The sequence below is a fragment of the Haliotis cracherodii genome, unplaced genomic scaffold (assembly GCF_022045235.1).
Source record: "Haliotis cracherodii isolate W230 unplaced genomic scaffold, xgHalCrac1.p SCAF_10, whole genome shotgun sequence".
In the NCBI taxonomy this organism is placed as follows: Eukaryota; Metazoa; Mollusca; class Gastropoda; order Lepetellida; family Haliotidae; genus Haliotis; species Haliotis cracherodii.
In genome coordinates, this window is record NW_027266265.1 from 12,741,743 (window position 1) to 12,766,615 (window position 24,873).

Here is a 24,873-nt window from a genome sequence, read left to right on the forward strand (position 1 = left end):
TCTTTGAAACCCATGAGAAAGCCACAGGTTGGTGCTGACAAGCCTAGAAGCATAACAAAGCCAAGTTCATAGGTTTCTGGCATGTCTTAGTGATGCAACTCTGCACAGCAACTTGTCTAGCTTCTGATGACAGAACCACTTGTGCTCCCATTCCGACTCAGAACCCACACAAGGCTTCAGGACAAACAACAAACACTAGTTGACTGGTTAACATGATCATTTATTGGTAACGGGGCTCCATGTATCACATGGGCTTCACTCAAAACTTTGATTGGATATTTTAAATGAAGCATCAATTCACATCACTGGGTGGCAAACAAAGCTATTCTATATCAACATCTAATTCACGTAATTCACACATGAGGTGGTAATGAAAATAGATTCTTAATGCTCATGAAAATATAGAATTTGCCCATGACATCTGCAGCACCACCAATTGAAACCCACCTCCCCTATTTCTCAAAATAGGATAAACCTGCTTCAAAGGAAAGACAGTTCACTTAAACGTTTGTTGGGGGTGACAGGTAGTGCTGGTACAATATGGCGGGTGAAGCCAACAACAGCTAAATTATTGATAATTTGCAAAGGGTGCAACATCGATAAGAATGTATATCTTAAATGTCCATACATGAAATAGAATATGTACAAGACAAGTTGTATACATACACATATCCATACTATCAAATCATTCAACACTTATTTTAAAGTGAAATTCAATAACCAAACGCAAATATTCATATTTAGAAACTTCAGTGATGTGATTAAACATAATTAGGAATCGGCTCATAACACTCATTTAACACCTTATTCAAAATTCATGATTTTCAATGAGAATATGACTTGATTAACCTACAGTAAAACTATCCTTTATGTCATTTAAAAGGCAGTAGTGGGTCACGTTGACTAAGTCTCAGTTTATTAATTATATTAAACTGCACCTGAGATCCCATGCAGGCTAATATGGCATGTGGTTGCACCAATCAAATCCTTCATTCCATAAAGGTTAGCCAATGAAATCAAGGCTATCATAACACCATCATTGTCACAATGGAATTCATTGGTTGAACAAACTAGGTGTAGGTGGGTTATCTCCCTTATTACTACATCCCACAAAAGGCTGTAATACATACAGCTAAATCCAACCAGCCTACAGCAAGGAGTGAATATTTGTTGTAACCAATGACAAAGGAGAACAATTTGTTCCAAGTCGACAGCAATGACAATATTAAATACATTATATTACAATTTGTGCTGTGTCTATTTAACTTAGATGCTAGAATATTTTACAACAACTCTAAGGTTAAACGTTCACATCAAACATGCATAAATGACTTTCATCAAATAGTTAACAAATAGGTTCAGAACATAAGTCACACGATTTCCTTCATAATACAAGAGATAATTCAAAATGTACACTTCATATTCAAACTGGTACATCAACACATAACAAAGCAGAAACATAAGAATTTGACGTACCAAGGAACAACTGTGTCTATGTATTGGAAATTCCTGTAAGGCAGATGAAATGAAAACAATTGGTTCTCTGGAGGCGAGTGATGGAGTTGGGTTTAATGCCGCTTTTAACAGTATTCCAGTTATATCATGGTTAATGTGGGAGGAAAGCCCCAAGTGATGCAGGTCTTAGACGTTTACCATTTTGGTGAAACCCACAAGCACGGGTATGGTGCTGACAAACCTAGAAACATAATCGGGGCGAACGGGGATTCGAACCCACAATCATAGGTTTCTGGCGTGTCCAAGGGACGCAGCTCTGCACAGCGAATTGCTGTGCCTTAAGACGACTGGGCCACCCGTGCCACCCGTTCTCTGGAGGTGATTGTTTTAAAGACTTGGGGCAGATCAAACCCTTTGAAGTGAGAATAATGCAATATTAGTATAAATGCTGTAAAGGCATTTCATTACCAGGACATAAAAGCACGCATATTTCTGGCATGCCTAAGAACCAAATTATTTGTTTTAGCCACACAGTCTTACTGAATTATTTTCAGAACATGACTTTCATTAAAGAAAATTCCATGGATGATATGTTAAACCAAATAAATCTTCAACAATTCTCAACATAATTCTTTTTATTAGAACAAAGCCTTGATTTCAAATTGCATTCTCACTAGGTTTTCACAAATATTTCAAGAACCTGAAAAAGTTCGTTTTTTCTTATTGATCGACCGAGAAAACTATGGGGATCAAATGTTCGCCAAAAAATGTCAATGATATATGGAAAACCTAATAACTATAAAATTTCTTTAAAAAATGACACAATACCATCAGCAAATATCAAACCATAAACACACACATAACGTATGCATCATATTTCTGCAAATATAACACATTAAATGAATATTAATAAATGATCTTCGTGACCTAAGTTGGCTTCAAAAAGACACTATGTACAACACACTGGACTGATCACTAATCTGTCACATGACTGTGTCTACATCACATGACTTCTTAGTCACACACCTACATATATCTGTTGGATCCATGCATAACACCATGCTCTATAGTAACAGACAATACCATACAGTACCTTAGGGGGTGGGGCAAACGTTGCTACATCCTCTCACGCCAACATTGGCGATGTGTAGTTTTACTTCAGCAATAATCCACCAATATCACGGCAGGGGGACACCACAGATGGGCTTCCCACATTGTATCCATGTTGGGAATCGAACCCAGGCCTTTGCCGTGATGAGAGAACACTTTAACCACTTGGCCACCTCACCCCCCTTCACTTCAGAGATGTTTTTACATTAGCGACTTTCAGTAAGGAACAGGTTGCGGTCGATATCCAAAAAATGAAGAGGGGCAAACATCAGACACTGACCGTTACATGTGTATCTCCATTTGTAACAACCATTTTGTGATGTGCTGGAAAGGATAATGTAATAATTGTCAACATAAATTCTCCTAAGTTTGTTTCATTTTCTTAATACTGTATTCGATGTAATAAGCGCCCAGGGCGCTTTCAAAATTAGAAATAGGGGGCTCTTATTAGAATATAATTTTGGTGAGAATAAAAAAACAGTTGAAAGATTGTAAATTTCGTGGTTTATGCTGACACCCTGAAATGATATTATCGTATTATCATGATTATACACGATAGATATATTATTCAAGAAATTAATTGCCCATAATTAAGGGTGCATATAACACGTGTGCGTATCATACACGAATAAATAAGTCTTGTGTTCATTGATCAATCGGAAAAGGTGCTAATTGAGATTGTTCACTAGCCAATATATTAGCAAATAGCTGTAGGCGCTTATTACGTCAAATAGGGTACATTGTTTTTAGGTTCTTGAGTTTGTTTACTACATTTGATCATAATATTTTCAGAAATAAGAAATATTCTATTCTGTCCGAGTTGGGTTTAACATTACTTATAATATGTAGCAAGAGTAACATTATGTATCCCTTTGAGAATGACTGTGTGGTGTGGAAATATAGCAAAATATATATTGCCTTCTTATTATCAAAAAATAGGACAGGTCAAAGTCCATCATGATAGGGATATATCTAGGATTCTAAACTAAGTGCCTTTGCAAACTTGGAAAAAATATCATTTGGTTCAAAATTGAGATTTTTGAAGTTTTTACCTTTTTAAATTCTGAGGTATTTTAACATTGAACTATTTATGGCAAAAACGTAATCATAAGCTCTCTGAGCAGGTCTTGTTTAATCCCTGCAGGATCGCCATAATGCTCAGTTATGTGTAATAACGTAAACATAAGCTCTCTGAGCAGGTCTAGTTAAATCCCTACAGGATCGCCATAATGCTCAGTTATGGCTCAAGCAAGTTTTAGCCGTGTTGCAAATACAACATATAAATCCACCCCTACTGGTAGCCCAACATACTGCAACTGGCAACAGAATGTTAGTGAAAAGAAAAGCAAACGTCACACTCACTCACTCACATGCAGTTAGATACAGAGTGCTGGGAGTGTCCCAGAGTGTACACTAGCATCACCTGAAGTCAGGTCATTGGGTAGGTGATTTGTGGTGTTGTGACCACTCTGTACATGTATACATATTTCAGTAGTGACAGACATTCTACAGCAGCCATGACCAGGCATCTGTCCTCTTACCTCAGACACTGTAGAATCTTTCACTGAAGCTGTTAATACCAGTTACAAGAATTGACCATCTCATTGAAGTTTCAGGTGTTACTCCGAAAATACGCCTTTCCACACAAAGATCTGACAAATGCACCCTGGCAGGTGCATCACATAAAAATTTCAAATTAGCCAATTAATTCTCGGTACAAGCAGCCAAAAGATTCCGAGCTCATATTGGAATTATGTATCACCAAAAACACAAACATACATAGGCAGTTCTGAATGGAAAAAATAAGGGCATGCTATTATAATGAGGTGGATAATTCATACACCCTGTTGTTTCTGTGCACCATCTCCACCCGAAAGGGACAAATAACGAAGGAATGTTTGTGTTCTGTGTAAGCTTTTTAAGATTGATATTTCAAAAATCGAAGTAATGAAATATAGTGGTATATTTTAGAAAGCCGACATCTTATTGACTCAAGAAATCACACATCATTCACTCGGAGTTCACCTGGAGGGTTTGTCAGATCTTCATGGCAACAGGCGTTTGGAGATAGCAAAAAATGACATTATTGAAGCACATGAGGCTTGCTACTTAGACAATAACCTCTAAATTCTTAATTAAGTTTATAGCAACAATTTATTAACGTTAACGCAAGTACCCTAAATGTTATTCTGATTACTATAAAAAAGGTTATCTTAAAGATTCTACTTCTAGAATGAGTGAGTGAGTGAGTGGGTTGGGTTTAACGCTGCTTTTAACAGTATTCCAGTTATATCACGGCGTGTCAGCTAAATGTGGGAGGAAAGCCCGAAGTCAGGCAGGTGAAACCCCCGAGCACGGGTATGGTGCTGACAAACCTAGAAACATAATCAGGGCGAACCGGTATTCGAACCCACAATCATAGGATTCTGGCATGTCCAAGGGACGCAACTCTGCACAGCGAATTGCGGTGCCTTAAGATGACTGGGCCACCCTTGCCCCCACTTCTAGAATGAAATAATGCACAAGAATAGTGATGTGGATGCATCTCTCCTTGGCAACAAACCCCTATGTCCTCTTGAAATACTATGTATTACAATGATATAAATGAACATAATTGTCCAGACTGACAATAGACACATTTCATGATTGTAATTACAATGTATATTATGAAAGTATTATGTTGGTATCAGCTGCTCGATCATGTCCATGAAATGCAAAGATAATCTTCATTTTCCCCCATCATTATTGGCAATCAGTTCAAAGCATCTGTGCTTGCTGTTCTAATCTAAGCAGAAGAATCAGTTCACGGATATATGTTCATAGATTGTAAAAGTCTTCAACGGATTGCAAATGCTGAGAATGAGTTTCAGCAGCCCAAGCATTCTAGTACACAAGCTTAAGATTAGCATTTGAGTTCCATATTGAAATGCACACTCTGGAGTCCATAAGCACCTCAGGGACTAGCATTCTGTTAAATCCAGAACATGGCCTCCAATGTAAACAGTCTGTATCAGTTCATCATGCTGTAGAGATGCGCATGTCCAAGTTGTCACACTTGAAATAGTTCAAAGTCTGTTCCTCATACACAGGGAGAACTTTCCATAATGCTAGATAGAAATAGAAAAATGTCTACACATGGTTGAGTTCGGTGTGATCTCACACAAAAGTCGAGTTGGATGAGATATCCTTCACCAATGCTGGGCAGATGAAGACACTCCCAAAAGAGCATGAATCAGATTCGGTTTTACAATGATAACATCCTGTGGTAGACCTTGCTGAAACAAGTGTGATCCTCCATTGTCCAATGCCACACAAGACACAAACGTCCAAACCGAATCTGAATGAAAGACGAATGTGTTTAAGAGAGGTCTGTGCGACGGTAGTAAAGCAGGTATGGCATTCTGGGTGCTGTATACTTGAGCACGCTGCCGACTTGGACTGTCTGTATACGTGCATCGTCGATGTGCACCCAGCTACTGATGCCGGGGTGGAACACGTCTGTTGTGTAGTGGCCGCCGGTGGAGTTTTTACCATGGTGAAATACAACTGCAATCAGACAGACATGACTATGTTAACATGTTAAATAATCATGTCTGGACCAGACAATCCAGTGATTGACATCATGCATTAATCTACAGCATGTCGGCTTGATGAGCGAGGAAAGCCCTAAGTGATGCAGGTCTAGACGTTAATACCCTTGAGCACGGATTAGAGATGACAAACCTAGAAACATTATCAGGGCAAGGATATGAACCCATAGTTATTTCTCCATTTGGAGAGGCTGCAGTTTAAATGGTTCATCCCATATATGTTTGATCTGATTGTGATAACACAAGTGATTGATATGATGAGCAATGATCAACACCATCATGGTATAATGACATAACCGAGCCTAACCACCCATGGCTATGTTGCCTCTAATGCCAAGCGTAGGTTGCTGAAAACCAATTCAACATGTTCAAACTCAAGATTCCTCAAGGATAAAAACAGGGAAATTTAATTATGTTTGATAAATCAATAATTATAATAATAATAATAATAATAATAATGAAACAAACATGAAATATTCATATCCCCCACCAACGTGACATGTCGGGTTGTGGACAAGGCTAGAATTATTGTAGGTTTTTCAAGATCTGCTCCAGAAACGAGCACTACCGCCATTTTTAGTTAAAAGTCGTTGCTATGGAAAATCCCAAAAAACAAATTTGTAAAATATTCCAAACTATCAAGGCACCAGTTCACCATTAGACCTTTCAAGTTTGGTTAAGATATCTCTCATGGTTTTTGAGTTCTGCTCTGGAAATGAAATGTGATGGACGGACGAACGGACGGACGGACAGACAACACCCATTCCTTTATCCCCCTTCCACTTCATGGCAGGGGATAATCATGTTAAATAAGTACAAAACAGATTAAGATTCAGAGAATAATATTCCAACTGACCAGCAAACAGCTTGTAGGACCGATGCGTGTGTTGGATCTTAGCCTTGGCTGTTGATGACAGCAGATCTGTTGAAAGACAAAATGCATGAGTGCGTTATCCTCGACCCTGGACCCACTTGGCAACAAAGCTTCGTTTCAGAAGTGATGCCACCATCTCCATCTGTCCTATCAACTAAGCACAAGATATATCTCGATCATGAATGGAATCTGACTTTAGGCAAAGATATGGCATCGAAGGGGTCCTGGTTAACAGAATGGAAACACAATACACTGGAAAACAAGGATGGAGTTGGATTGAATACTGCTTTGAATAAGATTACAGTATATCGACATTATAGTATAATGCCATACAGGTATTGTCAGCTTGGGAAACCTATGGTCTGAGGGTCATAAGTGGAACTTTTCTTGGATTCAAACCTACATCTAGCTGAGGGATGCAACTCTACCACTCTAAAACGCTGTCAATGACCTTCAAGTGGATCAATCTGACTTTGTCTGGTTGTGGTTCAACTCCACATTGGGGAATATTCTAGCTATATGACAGCAGCCTGGACCAATTTCAAACCTTGAATTTGGTTTCCTCACCACCTCCTGGAACCTACCTTTAGTGATGTTGAGGTCAACGTCAAAGTCAATTTTCTTCAACAGTTTCTGGCTCCCCCCTGTCTTGTCGAAGACAAAACACTTAAGGTGGAGGATGAGGATGGGCGGCAGCTCTTCCAGGCTGATCTTCTTCACCACCTCCACCTGGGGACACAAACAGTCAGGCTGAACATACTGATCACTACCTCCACCTGGGGACACAGTCAGGCTGAACACACTGAACACTACCTCCACCAGGAGACACAGTCAGGCTGAACATACTGAACACTACCTCCACCTGGGGACACAGTCAGGCTGAACACACTGAACACTACCTCCACCTGGGGACACAGTCAGGCTGAACACACTGAACACTACCTCCACCTGGGGACACAGTCAGGCTGAACACACTGAACACCACCTTTAATGCAAGTCACAGTCAGGCTGAACATACTGAACACCACCTCCACCTGGAGACACAGTCAGGCTGAACACACTGAACACCACCTTTAATGCAAGTCACAGTCAGGCTGAACATACTGAACACCACCTCCACCTGGGGACACACAGTCAGGCTGAACACACTGAACACCACCTTCAATGCAAGTCACAGTCAGGCTCAACACACTGAACACCACCTCCACCTGGGGACACACAGTCAGGCTCAACACACTGAACACTACCTCCACCAGGAGACACAGTCAGGCTGAACACACTGAACACCACCTGGGGACACACAGTCAGGCTGAACACACTGAACACCACCTTTAATGCAAGTCACAGTCAGGCTGAACACACTGAACACTACCTCCACCTGGGGACACAGTCAGACTGAACACACTGAACACTACCTCCACCAGGAGACACAGTCAGGCTGAACACAATGAACACCACCTTCAATGCAAGTCACAGTCAGGCTGAACACACTGAACACCACCTCCACCTGGGGACACACAGTCAGGCTGAACACACTGAACACCACCTCCACCTGAGGACACACAGTCAGGCTGAACACACTGAACACCACCTTTAATGCAAGTCACAGTCAGGCTGAACATACTGAACACCACCTCCACCTGGGGACACACAGAGTCAGGCTGAACACACTGAACACCACCTTTAATGCAAGTCACAGTCAGGCTGAACACACTGAACACGACCTCCACCTGGGGACACACAGTCAGGCTGAACACACTGAACACAACCTCCACCTGAGGACACACAGTCAGGCTGAACACACTGAACACGACCTCCACAAACAGCAAGGTGAAGAGGGAGAGATGGAGGGACAGACATTTACCTCCTGATTAGTCTTTGAGCACTGGTATCCCTGTACTGCCTCCTTGGTGACCAGTCCCTCCAGGGCATCTCTCACTGTCCAGATCTTCTCATCCTGGATGTCCAGCTTTAGGGTGAAAAATGGCTCCAGTGTGGCAGACTCTTTGGACGCAGCCTTGTACACAGCAGAGCGGATGTGTCCCGCAAATATGTCAGCAATTGGGGTCTTGGCAAAGGCAGCCTACAGAAATAACAAAGAGTTCACAATGTCTCCATATACAAACCAGTGAGAATAATTCTAAATCCACAAAGAACATTCCAAAATCTACTTCCAATCAGTGATGACACATTCAGTATTAATGAACTGTATCACCTGTAAACATTTAATTCGACCCAAGCTAACCAACAGATGAATGGCATGACTGTTCCAAGTGACCCTGTGAGAGAATGGGGGTGGAAGGGGACTGTTCCAAGTGACCCTGTGTGAGAGGATGGGGGTGGGAGGGGACTATTCCAAGTGGCCCTGTGTGAGAGGACTTGTGTGGGAGGGGACTGTTCCAAGTGGCCCTGTGTGAGAGGAAGGGGGTGGGAGGGGACTGTTCCAAGTGACCCTGTGTGAGAGGAAGGGGGTGGGAGGGGACTGTTGCAAGTGACCCTGTGAGAGAGGATGGGGGTGGGAGGGGACTGTTCCAAGTGACCCTGTGTGAGAGGATGGGGGTGGGAGGGGACTATTCCAAGTGACCCTGTGTGAGAGGACTTGGGTGGGAGGGGACTGTTCCAAGTGACCCTGTGTGAGAGGACTTGGGTGGGAGGGGACTGTTCCAAGTGACCCTGTGTGAGAGGACTTGGGTGGGAGGGGACTGTTCCAAGTGACCCTGTGTGAGAGGATGGGGATGGGAGGGGACTGTGTGAGAAGATGGGGTGGGAGGGGACTGTTCCAAGTGACCCTGTGTGAGAGAATGGGTGTGGGAGGGGACAGTTCCAAGTGACCCTGTGTGAGAGGATCTGGGTGGGAGGGGACAGTTGCAAGTGACCCTGTGTGAGAGGATGGGGTGGGAGGGGACTGTTCCAAGTGACCCTGTGTGAGAGAATGGGGTGGGAGGGGACTGTTCCAAGTGACCCTGTGTGAGAGAATGGGGGTGGGAGGGTACTAGGTTTCAACTGACCCTGTGTGTGTGAATGGGGGTGAGGGACACAATGTTTCAACTGACCCTGCGTGTGTGGATGGGGGTGAGGGACACAATGTTTCAACTGACCCTGCGTGTGCGGATGCTCTTCTTCTTGGGCCCTACTTGTTGCCAGGAGTCCTCCTCGTCCTCACTTCCGTCCTCGTCATCCACGTAGCCGTTCTCCTGCACATCCTCTGGCTCCCGTTCTACAAACAAACGTTCAGCCTCCAGCTAACATATTCAACTCCAACATAACCTGGAATTACGTGAATTTCTTACTTGACTAATATTACATGAACAATCCACGATGTTGGGGTATTATGACAAAGTAAACCGAGTCAACCGAGCCTTGAGCCATGGACAAATGTCAAAGGGGTGTAACTCACCACCTCCACTGGCCAGGTTGATGGTTGCAGACATTTCCTCATGTAGCCCGTCCAGGATACAGTTTAGAAACTCCTCTGCATCCTCTTGTTTGCCAAGCTGCAACACGGAAACATCAGAGTCATTGGCCTTAGCACTAGGCAAGTCATATAAATGGGAGATAACTCTGACTGGTGACTTGGTGGAGAGTTCATCTGGCAGAGAGGGTGCAGCCTGGCTGAATCTCTGAAGCTACCCCAAGAATCCTGTTGCTTGTTTGTGGTTTAATGCCGCACTCAGCAATATTCCAGCTATATGATGGCAGTCTGTAAATAATCGAGTCTGAACCAGACAATCCAGTGACTGACTTAATGAGCATCCAGCCACGCAATTAAGATATGCATCAACCACATCAGCGAGCCTGACCACCCGATCTCGTTAGTCGCCTCTTACGACAAGCATGGGTTGCTGAAGACCTATTCTACCCTGGATCTTCACGGGTTCAAGAATCCTAATCAGGTTCAGGTAACGTAACTGACAGTGATGACTTACCTTGAATGATGGGTTTGCCTCGATAACCTGCAGCATCTGGTAGACATTGTTCGGCTCAAAAGGTGACCCTGGGATGAGCTCTGGAGCCTTCTTGCCCCCACGGGCTGAAAATATATTCCATATTATTAATGGTGAGTGTTACAAGTTTATTGTTCAATCCCCTACTTATTAACATTCCAGCTCTACGACAGCGACCTGTTAGCCGTCAAATCTGGACCAGACAATCCAAAAATTGATATGAGTAATGATTAATGCTGTCGGGGTATGTTGCTACGCTATCAACCAAATCAGTGATCCTGAACATCTATCGCATGTATTCAGTATTACAAGTTTGTTTGTTTGTTGTTTAACACTGCACTCAGCAATATTCAAGATATATGACGCCAGCCTGTAAATAATAGTCCGGACCAGACAATCCAGTGATTGACATCATGAGCATCAATCCACGCAACTGGGGTGAGATGACATGTGAGCCTGACCATCCGACCCCGTAAGTCGCCTTTCATGGCCAGCATGGGTTGCTGAAGACCTATTCTACCCTGGATCTTCACGGGTCAGTATTACAAGAAAACATGTAATGGTATATACACAGCGACTGCATTGTGATCCATGAGAGTGTTGCCACTCACATTCAACTGCACAATCAAAGGAAATATGCTTGTTAAATTGTGTCCCAAGTTTTTTGTTTTAATTTTACCAGAATGTATACTCAGAATGGCTAGTTTATTCTGACTCCAATATATACTACTCAAAAGAATTGAAAGAACTCACGATTCTTTCATATTACTGTTAATACGTCATTTACTCTACCTTGTGGACGTGTCCAAGGAGAAAACTTCTTGGAAAATGCAATTCTGAAAAATAACAAATTTGTCAAGCTTACAGATTTGTGTTACTGACAACAGATAAGTAAATGGACTAAATAATGTTATTTAGAAAGCGAGAGAAAGAAGCTTATATTCCAATCCTACAACATATCACTGTTATCACACAGTTTAAATTAATCATTGAGAGCATGAACAAAGGCAAAAAGGCACAATCAGCTGTAATAATATAACCGTACTCAACATTTTGAGAGAGAGAGAGAGAGAGAGAGAGAGAGAGAGAGAGAGAGAGAGAGAAATGGGCTTCACACACTGCACCATGTGGGCAATCAAACCCTTGCCTTTGGTGATACGAGAGAATGCTTCAACCACAAGGACACCCCAACATCCCTCTCAACATTTGAATATTTCTGAAAATAAAATAACCCTAACAAATGTTGAGTAGAACATAAGGCCCATTTTAGCCCTACTTTCTGAATACTTCCTCAACCTAGTGAAACTGTAAGACACACCTATCTAAAAACTGAAAAAATCTCTTTCTACTCACAAGCTGTCTAGAATCGGAGTGGAGCTGGGACCTCTGATCAGGGGAGCGAACTCACACAGCTTCCTCATCAGCTGGAAGAAGGGAGGGCACGCCACAAGAGCTTGTAGTGTCTGGACAGGTTCAGGATGTCAACAAACAGCCAGTGATGTCTTCAGTATCAGGCACTGTCTTTAGCCTCTAGGCAAAACACCCAGTCTACAGTAACACTTATTGCAGTAAGTCGTTACGATAATACAAGAGTCTAGAGCTCTTGTTCAAAACAAAATCTACTAAAAACTGAGGTAGACTCAAAGATTTACATCTGCACTAGAGGCATATTTCATTTAATTTTATTTAACAAGATTCAAAGCATTTAAATAATTGTATCGATCAATTGTTTTCTGAAATCCTGATCATCTGCCATCTTGTCAATAGTGAGTGAGTGAGTGAGTGAGTGAGTGAGTGAGTGAGTGAGTGAGTGAGTGAGTGAGTGAGTGAGTATGCTTTTACGCCGCTTTTAGCAATATTCTAGAAATATCACGGCGGGGGACACCAGAAATGGGCTTCACACATTGTACCCATGTCGGGAACAGAACCCGGGTCTTCGGCGTGAAGAGTGAACGCTTTAACCACTAGGCTACCCGACCACCCCTATCTTGTCAATAAGATATTAGACCAGCTATATAACATACTTCCTTATTATTATGATTATAGTGTGTGTGTTTCTTGTTTGATGCCTTACTCAGCTATCTTGGAATGGTGGCTTGTAAATAATCAAGTCTAGACCAGGCAATCCAGTGATTGATATTACGAGCAATGATCCATGTCATCGGGGTACAATGACGAAAGACCAATCAAATCATCCAGTCTGATCGCCTGAACAAATAAGTCACCAGTGACAACCAGCATAGGTTGTGGGGAACCAATTCTAACCCAGAGTCCACACATGGACACTTATTACAGACTATTGCCAAGGATACAGCATTTATATAGCACCAGTTTCCCCGGTTGATGAGGCCGCGTGGTTGCAGTGCCACTGAGATGTGGTTTATCTTCAGGGTTTTCAACATGCCTGTAACATAAACATTAATAACATCAGAACATACATTGCAGTGAGTTTTTAACATTATTCCAGTTATATCACTGCGTGTAAGCTTAATGTAGAAGGAAAGCCCAAAGTGATGCAGGTCTCAGACATTTACCACTTTGGTGAAACCCACAAGCATGGGTATGGTGCTGACAAACCTAGAAAACTAATCAGGGTGAACCAGGATTTGAACACATTTTGCTTGAAGGATACATCAGAGGAGCAGACGATAGGGGCATCATTATTATAACTTAAGCAATCACACAAGATGAATCTATAAAAAAAAAAGTCTTACTGAAATGTATTTTTGTGTGTACAACGATTTCCTGATAAAAGATTAAGCAAGAATTGTGTTCAACTAGCTGAATGGTCAAATTGGTAGCCATTGCTACAACAACTCAAACAAAGTCTTAGAAACGAATTTGTGTTTACACTAGTCCTCTAAAATGACTAGTTTACAAATAAATGTAAAAAAGCTTCATGACTTTTACTAGTCTCGACTAGGAGACTGCGTTAACACTAACAAAGCCACATGAAATTCTAGTAGCCATAATGATAAACTTACATTAACAATGATTAAGTTAGACGTTAGTGCTATCCCCCTCACAACAATTGTCACAAGGTGAGGAGTAGTGTACCTTCAGTCAGCCAAGTAGAATATTTGCAATGCCTCCTCTTTGGGCTTGGTCCTTCTAGTGTTTTGCTAACATGGCAACGTTTTGTCCTTTTCCGAAGCCCTGGCATGGTGCAGGTTTACTGAGACAGGTACAATGTTCTAATGCTGACAGTGGTTCAGTCATGTCTTATATACCAACCTACCGTGCTGGTTGTCTCCTACCTAGTTACAAACACTGGGCACATTCGGCTGACATAGCAAGGTGACGTCGCCGTTCAAAAATACCATCCAGTAATATGGGATTTATTTCAACTCAAACTGGTTTGTATATGATCCTAAAGACACATTTCCTCCTACATATGCTGAGACTGCAAATTGTGACCTCATCGTTTCAAAATAACATCCAATGGTAGGGGCTTGTATAACAATTGTGATCTTTCTGGGTTGAACATGATCACAAGGTTGTATAATTGTCCGTAGTTCTGCTGACACTGCCCAGCGGTCAACTGTGACGTTAACTTTTTAAATAGCATCCAATGAGATCTGACTGAGGAAGATGTTCTGATACATGATCATATGTGATTGCTGAACTTGCTTATTTTCTTGCTGACAAGTCAACATATGCAATAAGCGACGTCATCTTTCCGAAATAACATCATCGGACCTTGAACTTTTGTCCACATACAGCACACTGATTGGGCTAGAACTGATCATACGTCTCGTTCTTTGAGCTATAGATTGTGCTGAGGTAAGGAGTGACCTCACCTTTCCTAAATAACAACCAATCATCTTGAACTGATCACAATATACTCAACACCGATAGGATTATAAGTGATCATACGTCTCATTCTTTGAGCTATAGATTGTGCTGAGGTAAGGAGTGACCTCACCTTTCCCAACTAACACCTAATCACCTTGAAAGTACTTCACACAATTGGATAATAACTGATAATATGGTTTATTCTTTGTGCTATTCATTGTGCTGAGGTAAGAAGTGACTTCGTATTTCCCAACCAACATCCAATCATCTTGACAATACTACACATTCAGTGTTAGAAATTGGCACTAGTCATGTAGTCCTTGCCAAACTGTAGTAGTAGAAACTTGCCTTTTTTAAGGGTTTTGCTATTTGTCATTCTAAGGACCAGTGGACTAAAAATGTTAGTTACTATCGCTGCACATGTGACATTGATTGGGCTATAACTAACTGTGTGCTTTTGATTGCATTCAGGTAAAGAATGACCATCTTTCCCAAATATGATCCAACAGTATGGGCTTAATGTCTACAGGTATATAAGGAGCACTGATTGCCTTGTATCAATTGTAACATACCAATATGATATGCACCACATGGTAATAATTTAATGTTGTAGATGCATAGTGACCCCATTGTTTCTGTCAGTCAGCGACCTTGCATTGTTTGTCTGTGTCACACCTGTATCTGACCATGAGGGTCATGGAAGGGACAGTTAATTGTTACTGCATTGCGGATAGTGAAGGTAGTTTAGTCCATGCTCCAATAATAGAACATGATTTGTATAAACTATAACTGTAGATAAGGGCCCTGTTCCACAAAGCGATCTTTGTGCTACGGTGATCGTAAGCCTATGTTAAAGTATGGGAGTTACGACCAACTTAGCGCTAAGGTCGCTCTGTAGAACAGGTTCCTGGTCATGTTTACAAACGGCATTACCAGGTATTTTCTTGATGTGTATGCTGACAACAGAGAAAAGATTTGGCCCTAGCTCTATCAAACTCATGTGATTGTAAAAGGTATTCAAGAGAGGAGGTGCAATTTATGTATCATAAATTGGATTATCATCTTCATGTTCCCAGGGTAGTTTTCCCAAACTCCCTGCCAAGGGCACTGAGGTTGGAATCCTTTAAAATCCCAGAGAGAAAATAAGGAAAAAGGATCAACCAACCAAGACGGCTAGTAATAATTCAGCTCAACTAGCCCCCAATTGACTTGCTAGCCCTTGCTGTTAAGATAAATTCATTGACTATTTCGTATACCATATTTATTGTACTTTTAGTATTATGACTTCAGATACAAGGAAATGGTAAGTGTGTGAGTGTGTGAGTTGGGTTTTAACGCCGCTTTTAACAGTATTCCAGTTATATCACGACGTGTCAGCTTAATGTGGGAGGAAAGCCCCAAGTGATGCAGGTCTAAGACGTTTACCACTTCGGTGAAACCCACGAGCACGGGTATGGTGTTGACAAACCTAGAAACATAATCGGGGCGAACCGGGATTCGAACCCACAATCATAGGTTTCTGGCGTGTCCAAGGGACGCAACTCTGCACAGCGAATCGCGGCGCCTTAGACGACTGGGCCACCCGTGCCCCCGGAAATGGTAAGTGGAGGAAAGATTCATCACGTTCACAAAGTGAATGGTAATCTGTGAAAGGTCTGCCTTACATGTAAAGGTAATGGACACTTTCAAACTTCAAACACATTTGCTTATTTGTATGTATTAATCATCTGCAATGTCTTGGCAGCCTATGTGTAAACTGGATTTAATTGAGCATGATGCAGTTTCTTCACATTGATCAGAGTTTTCATGTAATATAATTGCTTCCTGTTTTCTTTCTCATATAATCTTTTGTTTCATTTCTGTCCAATTTTGGTTTCTTAGCCTCTTAAAATTAGTAAAAAAATGGACAAGTTGAGAAACCAACTGTTGAATGGCTCTATGATTTCCGCGAATCATTTCATCCAATCAAAATGCTTTTCTTTACTAAAGGGCGCATTTACGAGGTATGAAACATTTTACAATGTAAAATCAGATTAAAATGCACTATTAGACTTTACATACAGTGTAATACGTCTTTGCAAAAATCAAACCTAGATATCAGAGTTAGCAGCTGAAGAGTCGTTATGAGGTCAGAATTTCAACTAGCCAGGTGGGCTTGCGGTTTTCAAATCATGACTATTAGTGACATAGTCCAGCCTAAATTTCACTAGCTAAAGGCTGCCGGGCTTTCAGTTGATGACTGCAATATTCAGAAACTACAAATACTGTAGGCCTTAGAATAGGCCACCACTTTTAGCAATATTCTGGTGATATCATAACGGGGAAGATGAGAAATGGGCTTCACACGCTGAACCCATGTGGGGAATCAAACCCAGGCCTTCGGCATGATGACTGAAGACAATAATCACTAGACTACCCCACCACCCTAATCATCAATGAATCAAAAGCACTAATAACGGGAAGTTGTAATCTTGTCTATCAAGCTAGTTAGTAAATGCAACAAATGTCACCAACTGAAATGGAACTCCACACACACACACACACACACACACACACACACACACACACACACACACACACACACACACACACACACACACACACACACACACACACACACACACACACACACACACACACACACACACACACACACACACACACACACACACACACACACACACTTAGCCATCTGTTGACACTCCAGACTGGAGCAGACAAACCAGTACAAATAAATAATAAATGTCTTTTGTACATTGATCAATCGGAAGGGTGCTAATTGGGATTGTTCACTAGCCCATATATTAGCAAATATCGCTGTAGAAGCTTATTAGAGCGGGACGCTTACAACGTCAAATATGGTATTTTCTTACCTCCCAACTGTGCAGCAGCAGAATCCTCTCCAACAGGTACTGGCTGTTTTGTGGTTTCCTCCACCTTTGTCTCTGGAGCTTGAGTTGGCTGTGGGCTCGGTTCTCGTTTGGTATCATCCACATATGTGACGATGGCCGAACTTCCTTTAAACAGTCCGGCCCAGGACTTGGGCTTCGGTGGAGAGGTGGGCTGTGGCACTGGGATGGAGTCCTGCTTTACTGGAAGGTTGGGGTCATTCGGAACACTGGCATCAGGAGAAGCGTTGGTGTTATTATCCTTGGCCACACTACTGCTAACTGAAACATTTTCAACTTGCTGTCCTAAGTTGTTGACAATGCTAGAAGTCCTGTCAGGAGGGCCACTGTTTTTACTGGACTGAGGGCTAAGAGTCTGTTCTGGGACTGGACCATGTTCAGTTTGAATATGTTGAATCAGCTCGGTCGATGTCGACACTGGGACCTCGGACCCGGGATCACTGTACACAAAGTCAAACTCGGCTGGGGCACTCGATGCTGCATCCCTCTTGGCTTGTGGAACATTTGGGGGGCTCACTTGAACAAGTTCATACACTTGGGAGCTGACTACAGGACCATTGCACAGCACAGTTCCAGGAGGGGAGGTGACTATGTGAGCTCCTTCATTCTGAGAATAGATTGTCTCCATTGGCACTGGAACAGGCTGAGTGTGGTATGGCGGCCCCAGGGCAATTCCGTTGACGATGGGGGCCACGGGGTAGGGGGCGACCACAGCTGGGACTGTGGGGACAGGGAACATGCCAGGGTACTGTGGAACAAAGATGGGGGTACCGGGGATAGTTGTGACTGCATCCACAGGGATGAAGCCAGACTGAATCTCAGCATCTACAACACAAGACAAGATCATGCCAGTGTATAAAATTACCCAAAATTTCAGCCTAACAACCGGACTGGCAACATTGCAAAGTTACCAGACCAGAAAAAATGTTGTCAGTCCAGAATTGTTTAGACTTATCAACAAAAGAAACAAAAGGGTAAACATAAGGATAGTACTGTTTAATATTAGTTCTCAAAAATAACAATAAACTGGTGGATTGTCAACTTTGTAACTTTAATCCCCGATCATCACGCAACTTTCATAACAGACTGTCTTGGACTGTCGGGCAGGCAGGTATTTTAAACACTGATCATGCACTGGTTTACCGTCACATCAGCCCAACTAGGGGACTTCTAGGTCTGAACAAAGTGAGGGAGAGTAGTTGTACACACTGTTGTCAGCATTATTCCAGCAATATTACGGTCGGGGACCCCAGAAATAGAAATCACACATTACTTATCTGGGGAATCAAACTGGGCCTCAAGTTAGGCATAAAGAAATGTATAGGACCAAAAGAAAACAGCTACCAACCATTTTTCTATTGCGTTATGTTTTGACTCTCAGGGAATTACCTGGGTCTATCTATCTCCGAGTCCACAGGAATAGAAATTACCAAAATAGAAATGTAAGCGACATTTTTGATTAATTCAAATATTCAAATAGCGATACACAGAACTCTAAATGTAAATGATTCGTGTCCATTTTCAGTGCAAATGCATATAGTTTCGCATTTGGTAAAATCCTGAACTTTGCATCGAGCTCCAGTAGCAAAACGTTCCTTACCTTCAGGGTAGTTTGGGTCAGGACCATTCCATGGAAACTGGACAAAAACGGTAACATGTCAGTATCAACTTAGTACACAGGACAAACTGTCAATGTCAATGTTAACATGAATTGTTTGATAGGCATTTCTTAGAAGTTGACGGATGACAAAGAAGACACAATTTATGGATAACAACTTCTTAATTTACTATAGTCAGAGATGAGAATGGATATTTTCCTCTTCAGCTGAAACTTCTTTGCAATGGAGCATGGTCCAAAATTTGGGGGTGTTTATGGGGGAAGCCATCAGATTACAAAATATTTGTAGTCACAAAAATTTGCAGAAACTTTCTGATCCACGGAAGATTCTCATGCCTGTATAGTAACAATGTTTCAGTATTTATGAATTATTACAGAGATTATTCAGTATTGAAGGCCTTGTGGTCAAGAGTACAATTTCTTTCATATAATATGAGTACAATAGTTGCATGTGGATGCATTACGTAATTTCTAAATATAAAAGTATATATCTATAAATAAAGCTATATCTTTAATCCAGATTAACACTTCTGCTTAATGGTAAACTGGCATATTTCTCTTTAGATAAAGAGCAAAACTCTTATAACATTAACATATTTGGGGGACATCAGGGAGGCAAATTTCTGTCTTGATGGACAATGATGAAAATAACGAGGAATTAAACTGTCTCTGCTTTTCTCGTAATATGGGCAAACTAGTGCAAAATGATATTCATCTTCTATTACTAATATATCACAATTATCAGAGAACATTAATTCAGGTTGTATAAACTGTTTGCTAAAGCACTTTTTTTGTACTTTTAAACCATGTGCTAAACATAGAAATTTCGCCAAAACTCTCACAAGATCCTTATCAAAGCATGAGGTTAAATAGAGTTCAGTTTCCAATAGTGATTTATATGACGCATAATGGTACAAGAACTCCAGTATTGACAATTCATGAGGGCAATTTCATGTTTTATGGACCTTAGGGAGGTCATGTGACTGTCTTATCCATAAAAATACAGATATAATTTGTAAATGTAATATAGATCCTTATACCCTGTCAAGTAAGAAGTTAACCAATTATCAATGAATCTACATCTTTAATGTACAGTATGTGTATTTTCATACAATGTACATGGTCATGTGTACCACTAAGACTACTAGGCTTTATTGTTTGTTTGTTTGTTGTTTAACGCTGCACTCAGCAATATTCCAGCTATATGACGGTGGTCTGTAAATAATCGAGTCTGGACCAGACAATCCAGTGATTGATATCATGAGCATCGATCCTTGCTTTCAATTTGACCAAAACGAAGATATCACATCTAATTTGGTCCCACCCTGCAAATAAAAAGGCCTGCCTTCACCACTGACCTCTACCCTCTTGGCTCCATCTGCACCATGGAGAATCTTGTAGACTCTCTCAAACGTAGCATCATCAAGGCCACTGAAATCTCCAAAGCTTACACTCTGAAAGAACAATGAAAAGCATAAATTGTTTTAACCCTAATTTAGTGAGTGAGTGAGTGAGTGAGTGAGTGAGTGAGTGAGTGAGTGAGTTAGTTGGGTTTAACGCCGCTTTTACTTGGATCAAAGAAGAAAGAACAAATGCATAGTGTGAGATTGGATAAGTTACTTTGTCTTGACATCTGCCTTAAACTGTGTTGACAACTCTGAAACAGAATAATCATACAACCTATGTGTTGTGTTTTAGGAAAACACTGCCCTCGAGTAAAGTACCAAACTAAACTGTTGTCAAATTCTTAACAATTGACAACAACCACTACGATTGACGAATATCGGCCACCCGACCTCATGACCTTCAGACGATGGGGAAACTGATGTCACCTTGTTTCCATGGTACTCACCATAACAGTTTGTGAAGCAAATATACGGAGGCCTCTCACTGAGAAAATTTAGCATGTGCGTCGGTTAAGTTCTTGTGCAATGATCCAAATTAAAGTTTTCCAGGTAAGGCGAAATGGGAAGATAACTATGCTGAATCAACATAAATTGAAAACCACATATTTACAGGAATTGTCAGGTCCGTTGTAAGTTGTTTATTCTTCTGGTCAGAATGGTAAGCCATGACATGGACAATAAAATCTGTCATGGCGGCGCAGAACTGTGACATTACAGCGATATTTTAGATGGACCCAGTGACCCTTCAAACATACACGCTCCCCATTTTGTGAACACAAAGGGATACACAGTTTCTAAGCTCTCGTGGCTTTAGTGACACTGAGAATACTTATATACATTTGAATTTCACTTGTCACCTCCATTGCCCATCATCATCACTAACAAGCAGTGTGTCAAGGTCAGAAGGTCAATGCTGAGTGAGTGAGTGAGTTAGGTTTTACGCCACTTTTAGCAATATTCCGGCAATATCATGGCTGGGGACACCAGAAATGGGCTTCACACATTGTACCCATGTTGGAAATCAAACCCGGGTCTTTGGCGTGACGAGCGGACGCTTTACCACTAGGCTACCCAACCACCCTAAATTTCAATTGGAGCGGACTGTGAAGAGTCAACTACATACAGTGGAGATGGAGACAGTGGGATACCTTCTCGTCAATGTTGTATATAGATTCTGGTCTTGATTTCAGTTCGTACTCTGAAAGGATTTCGTCAAGTTCTATTAAGTAATTTGCGATCTTGTCTTCAAGATCAGACAGTTGTTTTGGCTCTGTGACCTTCAAATCTGGCCAATGTCCAAGAAAGCTGTAAAACCAACGCATGGACAGTGATTTATCATGATTTATCATTAAATTTCTTGTTCCAACTTATGAAAGTCTGTGGCAGGGCTGAAAACTTCTGATCATTTGTATCTGTAAACGATTGAGGCCATGATGGAAATATGATCAGAAAGCTGAGTTTCCTCAAACTGATTCAAAAGAGGGGCGGGGCCTGACTTGGTGGTTGGAATGTTGATTTTAGTGGTAACCCAATCTTTCAGAGTCTCTTCAGGCACAGAATACATTTGTACAGCCTTGTAGACAGAAATTTCAAATTGTCAACTACCTCACTGAATGCTTTATTGATGGCATCAAACATGTACATTGTGCGGAAAGATTATGTCAAACATTCCATTTAAGAGAAATTCCGCCAGCAGACTACGATAAGGGAGACATGTTCCTTACTCATATCTTTGAATATATCGATGCTTAAAACTCTAACAAATGTGCTTTAGAAGACAGAAGACACCAATTGCGTTGTCTTCTTTAGTGTTAAGGTAAATGTACATTGATATCCGTAATTCTATGCATATTGTGCCGCTATTTCTTAGATGTATTGCGAGAAATACTGTGATAAAAAGACACAAGATTTCATGTTATTTCACGGCACCATGTTAAGGGAGGATATTGGTTTGTTAGATTGAAACTATTTGCATCAGCGAACTGCATTTTGGATACAGTATCACTCATGAGAGAGATGATAACTGTTCTTTACATGTATCATAACAAATTGTTAGTGGTTTGGTTAACACTCAACACAAGTGTTTTTTATTGTAATTTGTATGTTCATGTTCAAGAAGATAAAATTCTATTGTATGTAAATTTATTTGAGGCTGTAGCTTATGCAACACCTTAGTTGAAATATTAAGTGGTTCTCCAATGACTGCCAGGCATCCATTACCTGCCAGATTTGGAACCTTGTTAAAAAAATATCCGTCGGAGCACTTATTATAGGAAATATGGTAGTTACCTCCAATGACAAGCAAAAGTGTGCTGGGGGCTAATCTTATCCATGTCCAAACTGCTAAATGACTATTATATTGTCATAGTTTGGAGTTGCTGATTGGGTTATCAATATTTCAATGCTACGAAAATAAAGCAAGGATACTTGTTTTTATGAATCAAGCTACTTTCAATCTAGGCCTAACTTCTCTGGAAAAAATCAAAAGGAAGTATTTACTTTGACTGATACCAGATGTGTACATAACCAAAATATTGTGACAGATTTTCGAAAACATAACATTTACCCCCAGATAAAGGCCTAAGAGGTCATGAATATACTCCGAAATAATAATCTGGGCCACAAACATATATATATATGGATATACACCATTTCTCAAGGTATGATTGCACCATCTTTAGAAATAATACAATTTACCTGCTTACTTGGGACATTTTATTTTCAAATGTTTCAAAAGATATGCGGAACAGAAGTAATATCCATGGATAGGAGCATTGTTAAGTGCAAATATGTTAAGCATGAGCGTAAACATGCTTTCTTTCCTGTATGAATTGGCCTAAGGTCAGGGGCACTGCCTTGCAGTCCAGACAGACCGACCCAAACGGGATTCGCAATGACCGTGCCGGTGGCTTCTCACTTCGAAATACGTTGAGAACAATGTCATAGAGACACGTAATCAGATACCTAATAGATCTTTCGTCCTGACGGTGTTCGAATTGAATTGATTACCTGATCTGATAACTCCATCTTGTTGAAAACATTTGCTCAATCATCCTATCAACTCATGCTTCGTCGCCATATTGGGGTCCTGTCACGCATGCGTCGGGGAGATAACTCTAGTTTACTGTTCGTTCAACAAGCGCCATTAAAATATGTATTCAAAACCAATGATGAAAAGAATGTTATCTTATTGCACCAACTGACGTACCAACCAATTAATTTCAGAAGCAATATGTAGATCTAATCATATAATTTATGAATACACTGTCAAAATGTTGAATATTGAAGTTATTTTCGATGTGTTCAACGTTATTTTTGTGAAGGTCTCTGATGCAATAATTCTAAAACCATTAACAACAAACATAATCGTATATTGCAATACCGCTAGAGACGGCACTGTGGCTATCACCCATTCGTCAGATACCTTAAAATCCCAAATACCACGGTTGAGTTCTCCCACTATCCAATGCTTGTTAGCCATATGGTAAAACGGATTAGTCCCGATTCTTATGTTTTCATGAAAAGAATTTTCACTTCTGTGTTTCCACAGTATCAATAAGATATATAAATCATAGAAACACGGGTTTTTTTCATGTTGATGCTGCTTCTCATTTTTTATGTCATTAGTTCAAGGTTCAGTTTGCTTTAAAGTCATATATATTAAAGTAATATATACGAGGGATGGTCAAAAAGTTCATAGAACTCAATATAAAAACAAGGTGCAAGTGGAGTTTCATGTTTTTATTTTTCAATATAATCTCCCTGCACGTATATATATTTAAAAAGCAGTACACTTTAGAAATTTGTGACGTATTCACCCTGGTCTGCGCTTTGGTATTGATTATATTCAAGGTCTCTCTTTAATAGATTAATTCTCACCAATTAAGATTTATGTGGTAATGATTTCTAATGTTCTTTACGTTAAATATAAATTGATATCATGCAGACTTGTATTGATGTTTTATAGACGTTAAAATAATAATTATGTCAAAACAAATACCTTTATAAACTTAATTCATGATGAAAGCATGTGGCAATATTGCCACTTTTGGAAATCAACCAATCTTCCTTTTGCTGTAGAGGTGATGTTGAAAGTGTGTGATGCGATGACATGCATCAACCAATTCAGCAAGCCTGACAACCCAATCCCGTCATTGTCGCCTTTTACGACA

The 24,873-nt window shown here is 40.8% G+C and overlaps 1 protein-coding gene across 1 annotated transcript; it reads right to left on the reverse strand.

Annotated features, from left to right (window-relative positions):
* Window positions 1–207: 207 nt before the first annotated feature.
* On the reverse strand, window positions 208–23,786 carry LOC139454070 (ubiquitin carboxyl-terminal hydrolase 10-like). Its single transcript, XM_071235568.1, has 14 exons — window positions 23,711–23,786; window positions 20,654–20,749; window positions 19,278–19,314; window positions 17,642–18,502; window positions 13,286–13,377; window positions 12,327–12,436; window positions 11,766–11,809; window positions 10,956–11,059; window positions 10,427–10,523; window positions 10,128–10,246; window positions 8,894–9,112; window positions 7,614–7,758; window positions 7,012–7,077; window positions 208–6,111 (listed from the first exon to the last, which is right to left on the reverse strand). The coding sequence occupies exons 1-14, from the start codon at window positions 23,726–23,728 to the stop codon at window positions 5,924–5,926; spliced, it is 2,196 nt and encodes a 731-aa protein (XP_071091669.1). The 5' UTR covers window positions 23,729–23,786; the 3' UTR covers window positions 208–5,923.
* Window positions 23,787–24,873: the final 1,087 nt, after the last annotated feature.

Coding starts and splice junctions, on each gene's coding strand:
- LOC139454070 (XM_071235568.1), bottom strand. Junction 10,247..10,426: donor CAACCTGGCCAGTGGAGGTG/GTGAGTTACACC, acceptor GTTTGTTTGTAG/AACGGGAGCCAGAGGATGTG. Junction 9,113..10,127: donor AGAGCATCCGCACACGCAGG/GTCAGTTGAAAC, acceptor TTATTTCTGTAG/GCTGCCTTTGCCAAGACCCC.